The following is a 22424-nucleotide window of genomic DNA, read 5'->3' as shown; positions in this document are numbered from 1 at the left end:
CAAAGAGGTCAGAAAAAAAATACTCAAATGAATCTTTAAATTTTCTGTAACGGAATTCAACCGGAAGAAAAGGCAAATGCTTAAAATGTATTAGTGCAGAGAAGGACACAGGCAAATACACCAAACCACTTTTCCCCAGAAAAAGTAACAAAGAACAAGAAGAATCTTTTCTAAATTTCAAAAATTAGTTGCTTCCAATGAACTGCTGCACATTTGAAAAATCAGCCCACCCTGATAAACCAAAATGGTTAAATTCTGAGCACTGTGTCTGTCATAAAAAGTAACAATACTATAGTACACTTCACTTAGGTACACTCTTATTTAGAACTCAGCATTCTTTGTCAGTATACATTTAATACTTTTAACATCTCCAGAAAAGTATTGTTTTATCTTTCGTATTTTATACATGGAGAAGGAAAATTGTATTCTTAAATTCTGATCCAATTACAGATTTTTAAATAATTTAGTATTCATTCAGAACCTATTTTGTGAAAAATATGTCAAGGGTTACAGGGCACAAGTCTATGTAGAAAGTGAATGTCAAAGCCGAGCATGGTGGCATACGCCTGTAATCCCAGCACTCAGAAGGCTGAGGCAGAAGGATCGTTGTGAGTTCGAGACTAGCCTGGGCTACAAAGTGAGCACAAGGCCAGCCTGAACCACATAGCAAGACCCTGTCTCAAAAAGAAAGAAAAAAGAAGAAAGTGAACTTCAAAAAAGACTAACAGGGACATCAGGACACCTCTTATCTACCAAAGATTCAATTCTTGTAATTTAGCATGAAGAATCAGTTCTGCTCAGTGTGTAGTTAGGCATGCTAGTAACACTGCCTACACACCTCCAGTCCACATCCAGGTCTTCGCTCACACTGGAGTCGTCCTCGAGGTTGTTGTTCCCGTCCAACATGAAAGCTTCCGGCTGTGCAAATTCATTGGCCGGCTCATTGCCCTCATCGCTGCTGCTTTCATTGACTTCACTGTACTGCAACCAAGGAATCTCTCCCTCTTCCAAGGATGTCTGTTCCCTAATAAAAACATTTCAAGGATGAAAACATATTTTAAACCACACAGTAATAACAGTATTTTCTAAAGAAATCTATGTAGTGCAAGTAGACTCCAGATTCTTTGAGAACTAAATTATTGGTTCTTTCATGATTTCCTTAACTGCAAAATTATTTTAAAAGGAAGCAAATTTGTTATGGAATCGTATGTGCCTAGAAACAGTTCCTACACAGGAACATATTGATTTGATTTACATAATTATCTATGCTCCTTTACTTCCTTTTATTTGGAGAAAAAAAATAAGAGAAATCCATCTTAGACTGTTGTTTTTAAACCCTTCTTCTGAATTAAAATAAAACTTGAACTCCTCAAACTAGCCACAAATCCCATGTAAGCCGTGCTTCTGCCTCAGCTCACTTCTCCAGCACCAACTCTTGTCTATCTGCTGTGCTTCCAACTCTTGTTTCCTCTTGAAATACACGGAGATTTTTTCCACCTTGGGGCAAAATTTTTTTTTTGTTTACAAGACTTTTACAGTTACTCCCTTCTTGATATTCAGGTCAGAGTCCATGACATCTCCTCAGACAGTCCTACCTTACCACTCATAGTTAAGCCAGTTACTGGCTACCACATCACTCTGCTTACTTAAGTGATATAATTTAATTTTACTGAATATTTTATTTGTTTACTGTCATTCTATTACCCTAGACTAGAAGGTTCACAGAGAAAGAAAGAGACAAATCAGTAATACAGATAAAGAATTTAAGCAGATAAATGAAGCATTCAAAACAAGGGAAAAAGGACTAGTCAATAAATATACTGGGCAATGCTACTGGGAGGGAAGTTCGGTCTCTATGTCACTATTTGCTGTTACATAAGTTTGCTGTACTTTCCTGGAATGCACATGCAAGCCAACACCACAACCATTCAGCCATTAAAACAGTACAAGTACTAGGATAAGCATGAGAGAAAATTCTGCAAACCTCTCATGTCATTCTGTCATTCTAAACATAATGATATTGGGCCAGGGATACAGCTCAGTGGCATAATGCATGCCTCACAAGTGTGAGGTTGTGGGTTCGATTCTTGGAACCAAAAAAAAAAAAATCTAAGGGAACTCTAAACATAATGATAAATCCTGAAGCCACAAAATAACTGGTAAACTTCCCAATTTACATTTTAAAGAAAACAGTCAAAGCACTAAAATCCTGGAAAGGCATGCTTAAATTGAGAGAAATTAATTTTAAAACACATGAGACACAAAAACAATTTCCTTAATAGAAGTAAAAACTATAAAAGCAAAGTAAAAAGGAAAAGATTTGTACAAATTGACAGGAGCAAAAGATACTAGTTAGTGGAAAAGGAAATGTAAATAGCTTTTTTTTTGGTCCCGGGAATCGAACTCATGACCTCACAGTTGCTGGGCAGGTGCTGTGCCACTGAGCTACATCCGTGGCAGCTTTTAAATATATAAAGAGATGATCCACCTCATGCATAAGCTACATGATAATCTGAAGAACAATAAACTATCATTTTTTAATGGGTAAAACCAAAAAATTCAGATACTATACTGTGTTGATAAAGAACCAAAGAAAGATAATTGGTACAATGTGGGTAAGAAAGTAAGTGATACAGCTTCTTTGTAGAGAAACACGGCAACAGTTATAAAGTGCATGTGTCCAGTTAGCTAGTAGTTCTGCTTCTAGATACTTCTGAAAAAGTATGTACAATATTTTCTTTACAACATTGTTTATAGTAGACAAAACTGAAAAAATTTACACATCCACCAAAGGTAACTCATATAGCACTTTATATTATATTATGTAGATTTTTAAAAAAAGAATTAAGGACATCTGTATGCATAAATATAGTAATTATTAAAAAACAGATCTACAAATAAAAAAAGTAAGGTATTCATAGTATATCTATATAACATGCTACCAGTTACACACACACAAAAAAGGATGTGTATAAATATTTTTGCATGTATAGATTATTTCCGGTAGTTCCCAAAGGAAATTGGTTATAATAATTTATTTCTTTTCACATTATGTGAATTATTTTTTTTCAGGTATGAGAAAATCTCTATTCTTAAAATGTAATTTTACATGTTTATCAAGAGAAATTAACCAAAAACAGTTATCTCAACAATATGCTGCTAGCAATTTATTAAATATTTTGAAAGGACAAAACCTGTATCATTAAAGGTATAGCTGCATTTACTTTTACTAATATTTAGGAAAGCATCACATATAGGTCATGTGATCAATTATTAAGGATCATACAGTTGTTTAGCTAAGGTAACAGATGTTTAATAGGCATTTAACAAATGTTAAAATCTTGAAGGTTTTTTTTTTTTCCATCAGTCAAATTGTACAGTATTATTTGGACAACTCAAAATTTTGAAAATGCATGAACTTATTTTTTGTTCTTCTCTCTGCTCCAGCCCAGATAATAGTTCTTCCTTGCTAGATTTAATTAGCCAGAAGAATTATGCATTTGAATTTCCATGTACTCAATCATTCTGAATGAATACATCACTGCATCCTTCTGAATGCAAAATACATCAACTGGAGATTGGTACATCTATGTGTATCTTCATCATGTAAAAACTATCATATTGAAGTAGTTAGAAAACTATTAAAAACTGTTAGAAAACAAAATCTAGGTTAAATAACATATACTTATATAAAACTATCTATAATATATGGACAATATATATCTACATAATATATAAACTACATATATATAATATACATATATATATATATATTTTTTTCTTCTTCCACAGATTCACCAAAACTAGTTTGCTAGTTCTGAGACAAAGTCTAAATGGCAAAACTATGAGTAAAACTGTAACTTAGCATTATGGTAAGAAAGGTAAAATTGGGCTTTTAAAATTATCAACTTTCCAGATTGCACAGAACTGAACAGAAGATCTAAGAGCCTATATACCTTTTATAATACAAAGAAAAGTTAGTATTAGAACAAAGTCTTGGCAAAATTCAATTTTGGCTCTACTGTTAAGAGATACAGTTGTACAACAATTTATATATTTCAGCTTTAAGAGTAGCTCCAATTAGAATTCTATTTATATTTGTTGCAAATTTATAAGAGCACAAAATATTATAAAAATTATAAGTAAAATTCTACTGTTGCAAACTTTGAAGAGCAAAAAATATTATACAGTTGGTCCTCTGTACCTTTAGGTTCTACATCTAAGGGCTCAACCAAATTTAGATTAAAAATGCTTGAGAAAAACACTGTACTGAACACATACACTTTTTCCTTGTCGTTACTCCCTAAATGACAAATGCAGTAACTACTTACAGAGCATTACACTGTGTTATGGTTTGTGTCTGGGTGTCCCCCCAATGCCTCATGTGGCCATGGGGCAGGCTTTTAGAATTTAATTGATTGTGGGTGTGAGAGCTGCACCTGCCCTGGGGTGGACAGTTTGCATATGTAAGGGAGAGAAAGAGGGTGCTTCTGGCCATTTCCTCCTTTGTGTGTGTGCTTGTTGCTTTTGCTGTGTTCTGCCGACATGAGCTGTAGCTCTCTGCCATGTGCCACTCTGCCTTGTAATCTGCCAAGTATGGACTGAAAACTCTACAAACTGTAAGCAAAATAAACCTTTCCTTCCTTAATTTGGGGCGTCAGGTATTTTGTCCCAGCAACGAGAGAAAAGTAACCAAGACACACTGTGTGAGGTATTATGAATAATCTATAAATGATTTAAAATATATGGGGAAAAGTGTATGATCTGTATGCAAATGCTGCACTACTTTATATAAGGGACTTGAGGATCTATAGACTCTGGGTTCGACAAAGAAGCCAACCCAGGTGGACACAAAGGAGAGGTAGACAATACCCACCTGGAAGAATCCATGCATTTTAAATACTGTACGTTGAAACAACATCTCTTTATGGATCTAAACCCATCAATGCCTAGGTAATTTCCAACAGCAAACTAACACTATAGAATAACAAGATTTTAAGGTTAGGCATTAAGTATGGCCAGTCTAGTAAAACAGGAAAAATGAACACAACAAAGTTTTGTCCATCCTGTTGAAGTTTTTTAAAGAGTATGTTTTCCTTTTGCACAATGTAATTAGCTACAACGTAAAATTAAACCCAAATGGAATCAAATTGCAAGATCGCATTTGCAAACTGTAAAGAAGAGGCTGATGTCACACCTTGACAGCACCAGTCACACTGTACTGTAACTCATGTAGTGGCTCCCTGGCTCCTCCAGGGCACTGGTGCCTCTACATTAGGGGTCACAGTGCCATGACCCATCGCCATAGCCTCACCCTTGCTAACACTGCTGCACACACAATGGTCGCTCTCTAGCCATACGGTGCAAATGTTAGTAATAAATCCTTGAAAAACAGGTTTCAAAAAACAAGTTAATTATTAAGCCTAGAAAGGTGCTCAGAAATATTTATTTCCAATGTACTCCCAACAAAAAACACGTGACTCTTTTTTTCTATTATAGAGACATCACAATGAACCTGTTACTCTGTTTCAGATGTATAATACTCAAATATACTGGTTAAAAAAAAATTCAGAGTAAGAAGAAGTATTAATTTACAGGTTCTTTAAACACCACAAAACTAAAATAAATAATTCTGAATCTAAATAATTTGTAACCTGTACAAGCAATTCGTGGCTATATAGTTTGCTTATATATTTGGTTCTGTCCTTAATGGTTCATTCTAACAGTTGCAGAGACAGAAAGTAAGTGGGATCCGGCACATGCCAATAACAGCTTACTTACAGTCATACAAATTCTTACTACTTAACCAAAAATGTAGTAGGCTAGAAGAGTGGTACTGTGCCAGACCACAGCTGACTTGATAGTAATATTTAAAAAATGAGTTTTGCCTTTAAAAAACAAAATTGCTGAGAAGGGGTAGGAAGTGCTAGATTAATGGGTACAAAGTAACAGGAGCAAGAAGTTCCAGTGTGCAGTGAGTTGAGTATAAATAATACTCATGTATATTTCAAAAGGGTAGAAGGATCTTGATCATTTCCACGATAAAGAAATGGTGTTTGAGGCAGCCGTGTTTAAATATCACAGAGTACCACATGAATACATACCATTTGTTTCTATACATGTTAAAATAAATTTAATTAAAAAGAAAGGCCTAACTACCTCAAGAAAGATGGGCTTCTTCCCTGCCCGTTTCACACCTTCTCGCTTCACTACGCACGGCACCCTGTGCTCTCTGCAAGGCCTCATGGCAAGGCGGGTGAGCAAGACTGAGGACACGAAGGGGAGGAGGAGTGGGCTCCAGGCCGCAGTAACGGGCTGCAGCGGGGATGGGTGGATGAGCGGGAGAGAAGGGAGCACCTGTGGGGAGGAAGGGCCATTCCTACAGAACAGCAGGGGCCCTGAAATGATCTGAAAGCACCCCCAAAGTCTAAGCTTTGGTATCTCAACCGCCAAATTCATTTGACAATGGTTTTGAAGATGAGGCCTTGGGAGGCAATCAGGACTAGACAAATTCAGGAGATGAGGCCTCCACAATGGCACTGGTGGCTGTAACGAGAGCCCTGAGCCGGCACGCTGTGCTGACTATGGCGTCCTCCGCCAATCTGTGAAGCAGCACGAGCAGCCTCTCCCGGTGCCAGTGTGGTGTCCTGGACTTCCCGGCCTCGAATGCCATAAGCCAAAAACCTCCTCTTTGTGAATTAAAAAAAAATTCTGAACAACAGGATCAAAAGTTTCTTTCGTTTGTGTAGCTAACAGCAGGGAGAAATATCACCATGGAAATGCATGGTTATAAATATAAAAGACTCAAAAAAATCTCAAATATATTTAAAGAGAATTGCTATTCTTCCATATATATATCTCACCAAAAAATGCATACCCATTTCAGGATAAGAAAAACAGGATGATGTTTTTGAACAGATGGTGTTTCCCTTGTAGGGGGACCCTAGAGAATGTTGTGTATCACAAAAAACCCGCTACACTGCCAGCCCTTGGGGAAGAAACTGAAAATGCATGTGCAGCAATCTCAATGACCAAGGAAAAGTTACCCAAGCAGCAGTTCACTGTACTGATAAATGTCTGGAAGCTAAGGGCCACCACTTTGAGCACCTCTTGCAATTGTGGAGGCCAAAGGTAACTTGTATTAATCCCAGGTGTTATGGTAGATACACTGTGTCAACCTGGGGAGTCTAGAGGTTTGGCTAAGTGACTCAGCAGGAAGCCAGGGTTGCTTACTTTGTATACATCCTGAGCCTGTGGAAGAGGAGGGCATGGAGATTATGTGAGAGCTACACGCCCCTTAGGTGGGGGTAGCCTGTTTTACAATGTAGGGGAGGGAAAGAAGCTGCTTGCCACCATTCCTCCCTTTTGCTCTGGCTGTTTGCTGTTCAGCTGCCATTTCCCCCCTTTGCTCTTATTGCTTTGTCTTCTTCTGCCTCTGAGCCAGCCAAGTATGGACTGAAACCTCCACAAACTGTGAGCTAAATAAACCTTTCCTTCCTTCATTTTGGGCATTGGGTATTTTGTCTCAGCAATGAGAGAGAAATAACTAAGACACCATGGTATCTCAATAAACTTAGTATTAAAATATTTACACAAGTTTGTTTTTCCTCAGTAACTGTGAATACATTTCTCTCTGTGTGCATAAATATGTATTTGTTTTTTGAGACAGAGTCTTACTATGTAGTTCAGGCAGGTCTTGAACTCACTATGTAGCCTACATTGGCCTTGAACTTGTTATGATCCTCCTGCCTCAGCCTCTCAAGTGCTGGGATCACAGGTGTGTACCACCAGGCCCAGCTTCTTCCCTTTTTATCGTTTGCCTTTTATTATTTTCCCTGTATGCCATGCTAAAGAGCTTTACTACAATGGTTATAAAGACAGTGCCCCTAAGCATTCCTTTTTTTAACTCACAATTTAAATTTAAGGAGAAAATTTTGTAATGCTTCCTTACTGAGAATGTTTTCTACTCAGCTGTTGCAGATACCCTTGGTCAAAGAAATACCACTCTAATCCTAGCTTCTGAGCTTTTACCATACAGGTAAGGTGCTGAGTATTACTGATTTTTTCCAGTACATCTACAGTCTACAATAAGGATTTCCTTCTGTATTTTGCTAATACGCTGAGCAATAATTAGACTGAAATTACGCTTGCAGTTTTGGAATAAACTCAGATTATTTATTGTTTATCTTTTTAAAAAATACAAGTTATTTTTAAAATTCAGATTTCCAATAATTTTCCTTAAAATTTTAATACCTGTTTTAATGAATGAAATAGGCTTCTAATTTTCTTCACATACACTTTTGGTAACAGGACTACACTGGACTTACAGAATGAGTTGAGGGAGTAGTTCTTTTTCTATTCCCTGGAAAAATTTATGTTAACAGTGAAACGATGTGATCCTTAAAAGTATAGTTTAAAGTAACTTAGGTCAAAAACCTTCTGGATCAGTTGTTTTCATTTTAAATAACTGATTCCATATTTGTAGTAACTGCAAGATTATTCAGACTATTTTTTCTGAGTAAGTTTTGGCAAAATTTATTTTTTTTGGACTTTGTCAGTGTCATCTATGCTTCAGTCCCACTACTTTTATCAACCCCTTTCCTTTTCAATATTTCTCTTTTTAGCTTTGCCTACAAAACTCTTCAACTGTTCTTACATTTCTGATCTCAGCTTAAAAGCCATTTCCTTAATAGCTTAAGACTATATGCAGATGTACCAATTCCCCACCATGAATGAAATTGTAACGTATTACAGACACTAATTTAAAAAAAGAAACTAGCTGGGCTTGGTGGCGCATGCTCGCAATTCCAGTACTCTGGAGCCGAGGTAGGAGGATCACTGAGACTTTGAGGCCAGCCTGGGCTACACCGTGGCCAGTCTATAGTCCAAGATCTTGTCTCAAAAAAACCCCACACCAAAACCAAACAAACCCTAAAAACCTAAAAAAAAAAAAAAAAAAGTCATTTCCTGAGCCATTCTTGCTAACTACTCTAATGTAGTTCCCTAACAGTTACCTTTTTATCACATTACTGCTTTATTCCATTGGCAGTAAACATCACAGCCTGTAATTTATCGTGTATGAATATTGTTTACTATCTGTCTCTTCTACCTAGATTTTCTTTTTTTATGTGTGCAAATACTTTTATCAATTAAACCTTACTAAAATATTATTGGGTAACAGAGATCACAACAATGTAATATAGTTTACAATAGGTTTCATACACCAACAGCACAAAAGATGGGAACCGGGAAATGGAAACATTCAATGCTGCTTGTACTGTACTGGAAATGGTGTAACAGGCCTTGAAGGGAGATCACGGTGAGTTACAGACGTATACTAAAGATAGATACCACCGACATAACATAAAAAGTTATGGTGAAGACTGCCTCAGTATTCCCAGCAGCTTGAGTGAATTTTCTGACTATAGACTTTTAACTCCGTCTGAGTATTCAGTTTAAAAAATTGATAATCATAAATTTTTTCTTTTTTATTAGTATGTGTTTGTGGTACATGCAGCTTACTACATTTTCTTACAGAATTAATCTCTAGCTGGAAATATATATAGTTCAAAAAGTACAAATTTTAATTTTACCCAGAATGAGTATCTTGCTCTAAGAAAACATAACTTAGCAAAATAGATCTCGTGAGAGACTAAAAAACAGAACTAACCACTTGTCATAAGAAAAAAAGAAAAGTATCAAAAAGATATTCCCCAGGAAAAGTAACAGAACTGGAGAACATGTTAAGAGAAATAAGCCAGGCTCAGCTAAATATTGCATGTTTTCTCTAGTAAGAGCAATCTAACATAATAAAATTAAGGAAAGATGACAGGTAACTAGAAGGTAGACGTTTAGAGACGGGGAATGAGATGAGGGGGAGAGGGACACAAGGGAGAGAGGCATAAGGAGGATGCAAATAATGAAACCATGTTACAAGCATGTATCAATGTAACAGCACAAATCTCATTATTCTACATTGGCAGTATGTGCTAATAAAGATATTCTCCATCAAACCCAGAAAGTGTCACAAACAAATGCTAACAACCTTTAAAGGAATAAATAAGCTATTTAACCAACAGATGCAGAAGATACAAAACAGCATGTTTTTTTAAGCGAAGAAAGTATCAAAATGATACTAACACAAAAATCAACAGACAATGCCCACTTAAGGATCTCAATATAAAAGTCCTATATAAAATAATAGCACCAAAATCTAACATTAAATCATGACTATATGACCATGTTGAGTTTATTTCCAAAAGCAAAGTAGCTGAATATTAGCAAATCTAATCAATGAATAATTCCTCAGGATGATCGGCCAGAACTGAAAAATCACTAGTCATTTCCACTGATGCAGTAAAGACTTTAATATGTACAACAAACATTTTTGCTAGAAACCCATTTAAAAAAAGGTGGCTATTTCCTTAGTGTGATTTTAAAAAGCATTTCTGTACATGTATGTATATAAAATCAATCATTCTCACTGTGGAAATGCTACAATAGGGGCTGGCAAACCTTGGGCCACGGGTTATTTCCAGCTTGTCACCATTTTGGTAAATATTTTGTTGGAACACAACTCACCCATTTCACGTACTGCCTATGACTACTTTCATACTACAGCCAAACAGCTGAGAAGCTGCAACAGAGACTGGCATACAAAGAAAAAAATATTTTTTATCTGGCCTTTCACAATGTAAATTCAACAACCCTCAGACTGGGAACATTCTCATTAAAATTAGGAATAGTCAAGGAGGTTACCAACAATCACTGCTGTTCTGGAGATACCATCTGGTGCACTCGGTAAAAACATTCAAACTTCAACTTCTGCAACTATTTCTGTGAATCATTTCCGTCTGGAGAATGTTGCACATTCTCCTTGGCCATTATATAGCAATGGCACCTCTAATTTACTCATACCTAACATAAACCAAATGATCTTTTAAATGTCCACATTTTCTCTATAAAGCAACATGAAAGCATATGTTACAACTCCAAACATTAAGATAATGAAACAGCTGGTATTTTTAATTGTTTTTTTAAAAATATCAAAGGTGTCATAAAAAAATCAGTACAGCCTACTGCTCCCACATGAGGCTTTATAAATGCAATTAACTGCATACCAAACATTTGGATGTGATACATACACACTATTCTTGCACACTACACATAAAAATCAATCTCACTGTTAAACATACCCTTCCTGTAGAGATAATTCTTGGTTTTCTTCTTCAGGGCCACTGCTATCACTCTGTAGCTCAGGTTCATTTTCATCTCTTCCTGGCAGAGTCTCCCAGCTTTCATCACTTGAGGACTGATCTTTTTCTGTACCAGAAAATCGATGAGGCAAGGAAGCAGACCACTCCCCATCACTACATTCTGAACTATAAATGAGAACAGAAATAAAATGAAATATTGTTATATGTTCAGTCAGATACTGACCTGACATTTCTAAATGAAAATGTAAACACAATTTGCTAATCATAAATGGCATAACAGATTTACTGCTTAACCGACTTGACTGAAATAACCACCTAATTATATACTGACAATGATGTGTATTCTATGAAAAAATGGGCAGTATTACCAGGAAGTAAAAGCTGAACTGTTCTTTTTACACACATGCATGCAAATACACATACCCTTATGAAAGGAAAGATATTTAAATTTATAAAAAGGAGCACTGAAAAACCTTTACTGAAATCCTTAGGTAAGACTATGAGAAAATAAGTTTTAATTCAATGGAAAATAAGGAATCAATAGGAAATGATATAAGGAAACACAATGTACAATAAACAGGATTAATAAAGGAAATTGGAAAGGTACTTTTGATTACACTTGACTTTGGCTAAGTTGGTCACAATTTACTTAAGTTTTAAAGGATTAGTCATACTAATAAAGGCTAAAGTATTACTGATCAATACTGAAAATGAGTCTTAAGTGTGCTTTCCAACATTCTGGTCAAGAATCCCCTTAAAGATTTCCATTTTCCACTTAACTTCTGGACAATCAAAAACAACAAATTTGAGTTTATATTTTGGGAAAGAAACGTAAGTGGTAGAATGTTACCTTTTTTGATGATATTATGTTGTAAATATCTAGGTCCCTTTTACAGATCAATCAAGCGATCAAGATGCTATTAACAAACAGAGGCACTAATCTCGGCTCTGAGAGGTTTATGAAAAGCAATAAAATAAAACCAACCCCCAATTTCAGGAAATAAGGAGCAGCAGGGCCCAAACATCCTGGACAGCAGATGTAGCAACTAAAATGTGTTCCTCCAGTTGTGTTGTTTTTTTTCTTTTTTGGTTTTCGGTTTTTTTCTGGTACCAGGAATTGACCTCCAGTTGTGTATGAGACAAAACTGCATGCACTGCGTAAGACTTTCAATGACCCAAAGAATAACAGAAGATCAAGTAAACCATTTCTAGACTTACATAAGTATCAAAAATCTAACACACAGAATAGTGTAAAGGTACTTATTAAACTAAGCTTCCTCCACTACGAAGCTCTGCAAGTCACACCAGCTCCAGTTCTGATGTCTTTAACAACTACAGTAGTACACTTACATAAATTTGTGAGAACTTTTAACTTAGTTACACAGAAGACCCATGTTTTAAACATTTAATTCGCAGTGTGACTGTGACTCTGTTCAGGAAGGTAACACACAAAACCTCTATTTTTTCTGTTGATGAAATAAATGATGGAATACCTCTAAAAGCCAATACAAAAAGAATGTCTATGATCAATAGTCAATAGATTTTAAGAAGTCTATGTCAAGCATTGGCAAACTATAGCCTTTGGGCCAAATCTGGTCCTGCTGCCTTTTTCTTAAATTAGGAACTACAAATGATATTTTTGCAGATGAACTATTATTGAACACTTAGATTTTCATCTTCAAGTCATATTTTTATATAAAATAATCATCAGATGAGTCCCTTTCTTGAATTTTCTATGTGTTATGGTATTGCCACTCTCTCGTTTTGGAAATCACTTATCTTTGATTATTCCCTAAATCCCCATGCTCAAGGATTTTCTCACTTTGCATTTGTTTTTGCACAGTAATTCTATCCTAATTTATGTCCATTCTACTAAAAATGCTAGTTTAAGTTGTTTCTTCTAAAACTAGATTTATATAGTTAATTATTAGTTTATTTTCCTAATCCCTGAGTTCACTTTAAAAAATGCATTTAAAATATCAGCATCACTTTAATTTATACTTAATGTGGTGTTCAGAGTATTACTCTAGAAACTCTTAGCAGCCATTTTTCCTAAAACAGTATTTCATAAACTTCAAACATGTGCCTCACCTTCATAATTTTTATCACAGTTGCATATTAACACTATGTCCTAAGGTACAAGAGGTAAGAACACAGGTTCTGGAGTTAGCTTGCCTGACCTGAATCCACGCCTACTATGTGTGAAAACTTCTGTCTTGTTCGGGCCTCATGTATCAGCTGAATATAATAACACTATCCAATAGCTTATTAGGCTTATCTGAGGGATAAATGAGTTAATATATATCACTTGAAGAGTGCCTGGTAAATAACAAAACCACTAATAACTGTTAGCAAATCATTTCTTTAACAACGTATTTTTTTACTCAAAAACACTTGGTAACTCATAAGCAGTATCTTTCAAGTCTCAGGTGTGAAACACTAAGCACATCTGAAGATTCTCAGTAAATAAGTAATAATAACACTTGTCTGTGTACCAGTTAAATTTCTCTGAATAATACTGATGTTTTGCTACTTTCCACAACTAATCCTCTCATCACTAAGAAGATCTTCAAAATCACTTCATCTTTTTTTCCCGTCAGGACTAGATTAGACTTCATTTCTTTCAAGACCTCCTGTATAATATCGTTTTATTTTTCAATTATTTTCTAGAATGGCACTCTGGCTTATTCAGTCCAATTCACTATCGTACAGCTGCTTCTTTAACAGTACATTTTTCACAGGTATTAAATAAAATTTTTGGAGGCCATGGATTTGAGCTGAAAAGCTGAACTGCACTCAACAAACCCAATCAGTACAGTAGTGTATGTATTTCAAGCATAGGGAGCTTTGGTTGGCTATAAGAGAGAACTGAGTAAGCTGTACCCATCTACCGGCTGATGGACTAAGCTGCTGCCAATTAAATCTTTCTATGCCACCACCCTCACCTTCCTAAATGCTGTCTGATCATGATTGGCAGAATTTCTCAGACCATGTTCTGTCAGGAAGCTGCTGATTCAGGAATTATTTGTTTTGTTTTGCTCAAGTAAACTCAACTTGTTAAGTACAACTGGTCCATGGAATTTTCCTTTTTATGTAAGTGCAAAGTCACAGTTTCTTTAATAATTGACCAGTAGTTTCCAAGGAGATCGAACAGCGAGTGAAGTGCTTATAAAGTCTCGGAAGGTACTAAACATTGTGTAATTGCATGAATTTAAGCAGAGAACATTTAGTTCTCTACAGTCTGTATGAAAACGGCTACCAATAAATACTTTCAACTGTATTCAAGAAATCATTTTGTTTTTATATGAGTGATAGAGATTAATATACAAACTATTTCTATTTCATTGTAAATGTTATTATCTATGACAGTTTCAAACGCAGCACTACTTTGTAGCTCTGAAATTCTAAACTGGCTTAGAGGGTTAGTCAGAGAAGACCATGCAACTAGATTAAGATTCTTCTACTATTTAAAAAATAAAACTGAGCAAAAACAAACCATGAGCAATTTTTTACTGAAGAAGCAAAGCCCTATACTTCGTATCACGTGACTATTGAACCCAAGGCTACCATTTTCTTACCACTGGTGGTAGAATCCTGTATGGGTAAGAGCTATTGTGTAGTCAGAAGATTTGACTAGACTCTCACTACTGATGCAAGCTTAGGCAATTAACTTCCCTAGGTTCATTTTTTTTCTCATTTGTAGAATGAGGGTGGTTTTTTGTCTTTTGTTTTTTTTCCCCTCAGTGCCAGGGATCAAACACTCATGCATATAAGGGAAATGCTCTACTACTCTCACATCTCCAGCCCAAAATTCACTTTGCAAGTCTATGATGGTGTTTGGATACATACTGCAGACAAAACACTTGGGACAACTTGTGGAAAATAGTGAACATTTTAAAAAGGCAACGGTTACTCCTTTCATAATACAACCTGTTTAGAAATTTCAGTGCATTTCCCACTAGTACCACTATTTTCCTCCTTTTCTCAATAGAAAACCCATTCTACATCTTCCAATTTGTCTTTACCAACACTTAGCCTCCTGGTTATACAACTTTTGTCCTCTTTTACACAAGAGATTAGTAAATTATACTGTGGCCCATTAGTCAAATTAAGTCACTTGTCTGTTTTTTAATGAGTTAGAAAATGAGACTTTTTTTTACATGTTTAATGGTTATATTGTAAATGGTCACATAAATTCCTACATTGTATCTCTTCTCTTACCCAAAATCTAAATTATTCACTATGTGACTACCCTCTAGGAACAAATTTGCAGACCTCTGGGATCCTGAAAAGAGATAGCAAAAAAGAAATTAGCATAGGCCAATAGAAGAAAAACAGTGAAAAAGGAAAAGATGACTAAGGAGCCTGCATAGTAACAGAGAAATCAAGGGAAATAAATGGTACTGAGAAAAGATGAAAGAATGTGGACAGCAGGAAATCACTGATGCTATTACAGAATAAAGTAAGAATACTAGGAATTGGATTTTAGGACAGCAAGAGTGGTAAGAATAGAGACAGAATAGAAACAGTGCATACAGAACATTTATTCTATAAATTCAGCAGTGGAAGAGAAAATGCTAACAGGCAAGCACCTAACAGAGAGAGCCTGGAAAAGTGAACAATTCCTCCTGGATTTAGAAATATTCAAGGTTAAGATGTAGAGGGAAAAAACCTAGTGGTAAGGACACAGATAAAGTAAGGTATCAGAAATAACTATGCATAGTTCACTGGTACAGGTACAGAAACTAACATGTTCTAATATGGATGAGATTGGGCGTGCTCAGGGTGGTATGACTGCAGACCATGTTCTAATACAGAAAAGAGAAAACAATGTTCACATTTGATTATTTCAATATCTCCAGGAAACCAAGAAACAAAGTTATCTTTTAAGAGTGACATGAGTCTAAGGTGTGAAAAAGCAAAGATTTAAAAATAACTTTCAACGACAGTAAGCAACAGAATAAATAGGACACAGACACACTGATTGTACAATAGTGAAGAGCTACAGCTGTTTGTTGTTCATTTTAATAGCAGGTGAGTTAGACATCTTAATCCTCTCAAAGTTAAAGCTACCTCTTTGATCTTTCAATGGTATTTCATTTCTATTACCCCTGCTAGCACTTAACAGATACATTCAAAAGCAAGCAACAGTAACTTACTCTAATGTCACCTCCTTTACATATTTAGTTGTGACCAAAGAAACTTTTTCAAATATGAAATAAAATTGTGTTTGACTTACAAAGGAAAATAGAAAAACACTTTATGTATAAATCTCAGGTAGAAATAAAATACTGAAACACAACCAAAAGCAATGTGTCATTCCTTCACTGTCCCAGGAAATGACTGGCTTGTCTTTTCTCGTATTTCTCACATGTTCTTAAGAAACTCAGCTATAGAGGAGCCTTAGGAAAAGTAAAATTTTTGACAGAAAGTAAGCATTTTTGGACACTTTACAACCCTTGCTGTGATGCAATACAATGATACAAATAAAATCTGTTCAAATATAAGGAAACTTAATTTAGTTCATAAGGCCCTGAGAGTTTAAACTGTGCCTGCCTGCTACCATTTTGTCTTTTTTCTTTTTTTTTTTTTTTTTCCAGTACCAGGAATCGAACTCACAACATCGCATTTGCCAGGCAGGTGCTGTGCCGCTGAGCTAAATCCCCAACCCCCTTGTCTTTTTTCTTAACAGCAAGTTAATGTAATAATTCTAACTCCTTAGCATGCCTGAGGAACAAGTCTCATCCATCCCTAATTTACTCCTAAAAGTCTATGAACTTGAAAACAATATAAAAAAGTCTGTAGAAATATAACATGCTTTAATACCCTTGTTTTAGCTGCTCAGAGATGTTTTACCTGTTGGATATCAAGGTAGGCTTTTCCCTAGCTTTCAATTAACATAAAATAGGAACAGCTTTACAACAGTGAATCTATATATTTTTGTCTTCTCTATAAGGCTGGTGAACACCACAGGAGCAGGGACCACTATTACATTTACAGAGCAAATTAAATAAATCCCGGCACTTAAGAAAATGTCAATGAATCCTGTTTTAATATATAAAACTGAAATAAACTAAATGGCTAATACTCATTTTGTTCTCCCAACAATATCAATAATGCTTGTCCTGATGTTTTCTCTTAAATATGTTTTTTGTTGTTGTTGCTTTCCCCTTTTAAGCAAAGTTAAGTCCCAGAGACAGAAAAACTCTTCAAAGAAACCTCCAGTGGTCTAAGGATCGGTCAACAGATGGCATGGCTCTCTTCAGAACAGTTAAGCACAAGGGTAAAATGTGCTAGCATTACTGAAAGGATTTTTAAAACTCAACATCTTATCCTTAGTTACTTAAGTTCTTGGGTATATTTCTAAAGATCAAGGTGTTAACCTTAGCTCTTTGGTCTAATTTCAAGTCTGGTAATTACATGCTGCCTATTACAACTGCCCCTGCAGTTCTAATTTAATAAGGTGGTATTCAGTTCCTGTCAAATAGCTCGGAGCAGTGCTATCAGCTCCAATGCTTATCCCATAGAGTGTAACATTTCAGATGTGATTAAAGTGATCACTTAGAAGTTTCCAAGGAAGGTGATCATGACTTCATTAAAATACTTTTCCACTTAAAAAGAATATATAATCCATACACTTTTAAAGGTAGCCAAAGTTCCCACAACAAAAAATGATAGTGAGATATGTTCTTGATAAGTGTTCTATTTGTAATCTTCATAATGTAAACAAGACCAAAAATCTTTTACAATATATCACCTTTAAGTTTTACAAAGCAGAAAAACTAAACAACAATAAAAAAAAACCCTCAAACCCAAACTAAGAAGCTCTACATAAAACACAAATCTCAGAAAAGTAGTCACTGCCTATTTCTCCTCTGCTAGTATCCGCTGCATAGAATAACAGTAAAACATCAGACAGATGAACAACGATGACAGTAAAACATCAGGTAGATGACCTAAGGCAAAATGAAACAGTGTGTACGGCTATTAAATTTCAACCTTCAGCAGGCACTCTGATAAAAGGCACCCTGGCAAAAGTACTTTGCAGAGAGTTAGGGTAGATAACAGGAAACAGAAATAGTATTACTTTCAAAACTGTTTAGACTATTGAAATATGGTCCTAAAACACATGCAAGGTTGATATATGCAAGCTCAAGTACAGTCCAAAGTAGAACCATTATCTTTCAGAACTTACTTTATGATTCTAAAAAAAACTCAGTGCTTTTTAGTATTTCAAGTATATTTTATTTATTTATTTTTTGAGACAAGAGTTTTGCTATGTAGTTCAGGCTGGCCTAGACTCACTATATAGCCCAGGCTAGCCATGAACTCGAGGGGACCCTCCTGCCTCAGCCTCCTGAGTGCTGGGATTACAAACATGCACCACCATGCCCGGCTTCAAGTATACTTTGTGTATTAAAGAATGCCACAAAGCTAGTTCTGTCATTCTGGCATATTCCAAGTTCTGTAAGTCAATATATTACTAAGGAGTTGAAAGAAAATAGTTTCTATTAACTATTAGTGTTTTCCCATCTGCATGTTGTTTATAAAAAAAGACTATCATTGTTCATGATGCTAACATATCACTTAAGAAAAAAACTTATAAATAAGTATACTGTTATAGTCCATATCTCCACATCCTCCCAGAACTTCATGCAGTCATAGGCGGGGCCTTTAGGAGGTGGCTAAATTGGGGTGTGTAAATGTGGACGAAAGTGTGACAATGGGATTACGGATTTGTGCTACTAGGGTAGGTCACTAATTGCTTTGTCAGTCCCGGGTGTATGGGAAGCCCCACCCCAGCCCTAGGTGTGCTAGCACCACCCAAAAGGTTTCCAGCTTGGATGAGATAAAACAGAACAGGAGGTTTGTTCCTGTTGTTGCCTCTTGCCTGCCCCGCCACAAACTGTTTCTCTTCTGTGATGCCCTCTGCCACACCACCCTGCTTTGGAGCCAGCCGACTATGAACTAAAAACCTCTACAAACTGGGAACCAAAACAAACCTTTCCTGTATTAACTTGTGGGTATTGGGTATTTTGTCTCAGCAAGGAGAAAAGGAACTAAGACAACACCCTATAATCATGTACAGCCCAGAGTTCTTCTAATAGGCAGATACGTAACACTTCTCCCACCAAAAAAGAAATAAACTGAGAAATAAGAAGCCAATAAAACTACCCCTGGGGCTGGCAAACAACATAAAGATTTCATAAACTTCAACACGTTAGACCTGAGTGTAAAAGCAAGCAAAACTTAAGGAGTTTTATTTTCGATTAGTGTGTCCACATGGTACAGGCATAGCCAAGTTAAATTTTCTTTTAAGAACCAAGTAAGTGCTGAGCGTGGGGTGCATGCCTATAATCTCAGCACCCAGGAGGCTGAGGCAGGAGGACTGCCGTGAGTCTAAGACCTTGCAACTCAAACCCACCCTGAGCTACAAACCAACACCTTGAGTTACTGCAAATACGTATACTTTCAATCAGATAAATTATCAAAGCTTTTTTTAATACCAACCTAGAGATCCAACAAATATTCACAACTCAGTACAAAAATCTGAGGGCTCTATGTGCTGTGGAATTTAGGTATTTCCCCCAAGGTTTAGAAATGCTGCTTGGCAATCCCCAGTGAGGTAGGTCCAGGCTCGCAAACCGTAATCAAACATACTGTTTCTGCAACTAAAGTCAGGAATACTGAGAAAAAGAGCCTCATTTTATGTTAGTTACCAGCTATCAAGGAAGCTACCAAGGAAGTCATCATCAGGTCAGATTTTTGTAGCCAATTTCTGCTTTTAAAACTTTGGATTTTACACTTGCTTGGCAAGCGCAAAGTCATGAGTTCAATCCCCAGTACCAGAAAAAAAAAAAAAAAAACTTTGGATTTTGGGTAAAAGACTATGTACTCTAACTGAAAAAAATAAAAGCTGGGCAAAAGTTTTAACTAACTTTACTCTTAGCTTAAAAATCATCTGCCATGCCTTAAAATTTACAAGCTTCAACACAGCAGCACAAATTACATTTCAATTGTTTTCTGTAACTTACAAATATCAGATTATAGCAGTTTAATTCATATTTCCCAATAAATGTTTATTACTTATGATATGAAGTAAAATGCATAAACTGTATTCATATTTAAAATGGTAAATCTTGTCCTTTATACCTTCTAGTTTTTAAAAATGTACAATTATTTCTACCGTTAATAAAATCTAGCAGCTGCACTATAACTGAGCAATACCTCACACTGCAACTAGCTTAAAAGTCTGTACTCTGAGATAATGAAAATTTAGCAATTGTGTAAAGAAATTCTTCTTTTCTATGTTGTCCTATGTTTGGAAAAGAAAGGAATGTATGTCTTGTAAAAGCAGTTAGAATGCTTATTTTAAATTGTGTGTTCTCTTGAAAACAGCACAGTATCAGGGTTTAACGCACACAGCCTCTAACGCTAACAAATAGGTAAGTACGCACAAATCCAATTCTATCATTAAGTTGCTTTGTGACCTTTGGAAATTAGTTAACTCTCTGTGACTCAATTTTCTTATCTACAAATGGGGTAAAGAACAGTACCTGCCATGTAAAGCTGTTAATGAGAATTTTAAAATGCTAATAAAAATAAATTATGTAACAGTAAAGTTAATGATAGGAAGAGCAAGAGAAAGGATCAGTAAGAAAGGGAAATGGGTGATATTAACTATTCACGAAGTTAACGCAATATTATCAATAAATAACTTTTGTGATCTTAATCACTTTTTAAGCCTTGCCTAGTTTAACATGGATTTTTAAAAACACCAAAAATATGTACATTTCACTTACTGAAATACCACGAAATGAAATAATTAGCATCTCTACTCTTAGAGATAGAACTAGTATCAGTTACTAATATTAGTTCTTAGAGGTAAGAACTACTATCATTATCTCAATTTATTACTTTCTGTAAACTATTAAAGTGTCCCAGAGAATGCTTCTGTGAAAAACTCTAGTAGTTTGAACATATGGCTAAAATTAGTAAAAATATCTGGTAAGTTGAAATATCTAATTCCTTGATTATATCTGATAGCTCATCAATTAAATGTCACAATACTAGAAATAAATCACTTTGTTCAAGGCACAATCTGATAATATACTGCCTGAGGCCTTACCTGTCTTCATCTTTGTCAAAAAGTTGGTAATAATCTCCACAGCCATTCCAAAAGGTGTTCTCCCGAATGTCCTGCCTTCCTGCTGCAGCTCTACTTTCAGATGTCATATGGCTGTGTGCTTCCCGTGGTGTAACTCTTGAGTAAGGTGGATCCAAGAACATACACTCATGCTCTCCATCGTATTCGTCAATCTTTATTATGGGGTCATCTGAGCCACATTCCTCAACTTCCAAAGCCTCCCTCCATCTCTGAACACTTCTCTGTTTAGCTTCATGCCTATTAAATCCTATTTCTTGGTCCACTTGGCTTGAACTTATCACTTTCCTAACTTTCGGCCTCACTACCTGTTCAGGCGAACTTCCATGCTTTTTGTCCCTATCACCAGGACTTTGTTCACTACAAATATGCCCTGTAATACAAGCTACATTTTCAGTTGAATTTTCTGTCTGTCTTTCCTGGTCAGTATGGTCTCCCTGTTCCTTTCTAACAACATCTTCAGGAGACCTCTGAAATTCCTGGCCATTCTGATGGACAAATTCAGTCTCCCCTGAACTTTTCACTAATGATGCTGGATCTAACTCTTCAAACTCATCGCTTATTTCACTGTTAAAAGAAGGAAGTGATGGTGAAAGACCAACATATGTTTCTGCCTCTCCATTTTCCAACTCGAATACTGTACTGCCTAATGCTTCCTGATATCTACCACCTTCCACAATTTCTACAGAAAGCTGAAGACAGTCATCCTCCCCATGCTTGCTGTCTGGATCGTGAGAGTTAGAGTGAACCAGTGCAATTCCGTTTTGGACACTTGAGGCATTACAAGCTCCTGGAGCATACTCTCCGCAGTCAGAGTGCTTATGAACAACACTCTTACTGCTTCCTAAGGTCTCCCTGCCTTCCACACTATGACATGCTACAGCCAAGGATGGACTGCTCTCAATGGTTTCTGTGCCACGAATGAAACTTTCTGTTTCACTTTTTGCAAGTTTAGGTTCACTGGGTAAAGAAGAATGAACTTGATCCAATGGACTGGAACCTGAATATAGAACAAAAGAAAACATTTTAGAGGGATTACCTTT

The 22424-nt window shown here is 36.0% G+C and overlaps 1 protein-coding gene across 1 annotated transcript in view; it reads right to left on the bottom strand.

The window, feature by feature from the left end:
* The window catches only part of Pja2 (praja ring finger 2, E3 ubiquitin protein ligase), a 64356-nt gene that overhangs the window by 17288 nt on the left and 24644 nt on the right, over positions 1-22424 (bottom strand). The window contains exons 4-6 of the mRNA XM_005382175.2: positions 21346-22381; positions 11196-11381; positions 839-1024 (exon numbers count right to left, since the gene is read on the bottom strand). Coding sequence (XP_005382232.1) covers positions 839-1024; positions 11196-11381; positions 21346-22381 — 1408 coding nt within the window. The remainder of the gene's footprint in view (positions 1-838; positions 1025-11195; positions 11382-21345; positions 22382-22424) is intronic.

The sequence above is a fragment of the Chinchilla lanigera genome, unplaced genomic scaffold (genome assembly GCF_000276665.1).
Source record: "Chinchilla lanigera isolate Chin_1 unplaced genomic scaffold, ChiLan1.0 scaffold00017, whole genome shotgun sequence".
NCBI lineage: Eukaryota > Metazoa > Chordata > Mammalia > Rodentia > Chinchillidae > Chinchilla > Chinchilla lanigera.
The sequence above is the reverse complement of the archived record's forward strand: the minus strand, read 5'-3'. Positions and strand labels throughout refer to the sequence as shown.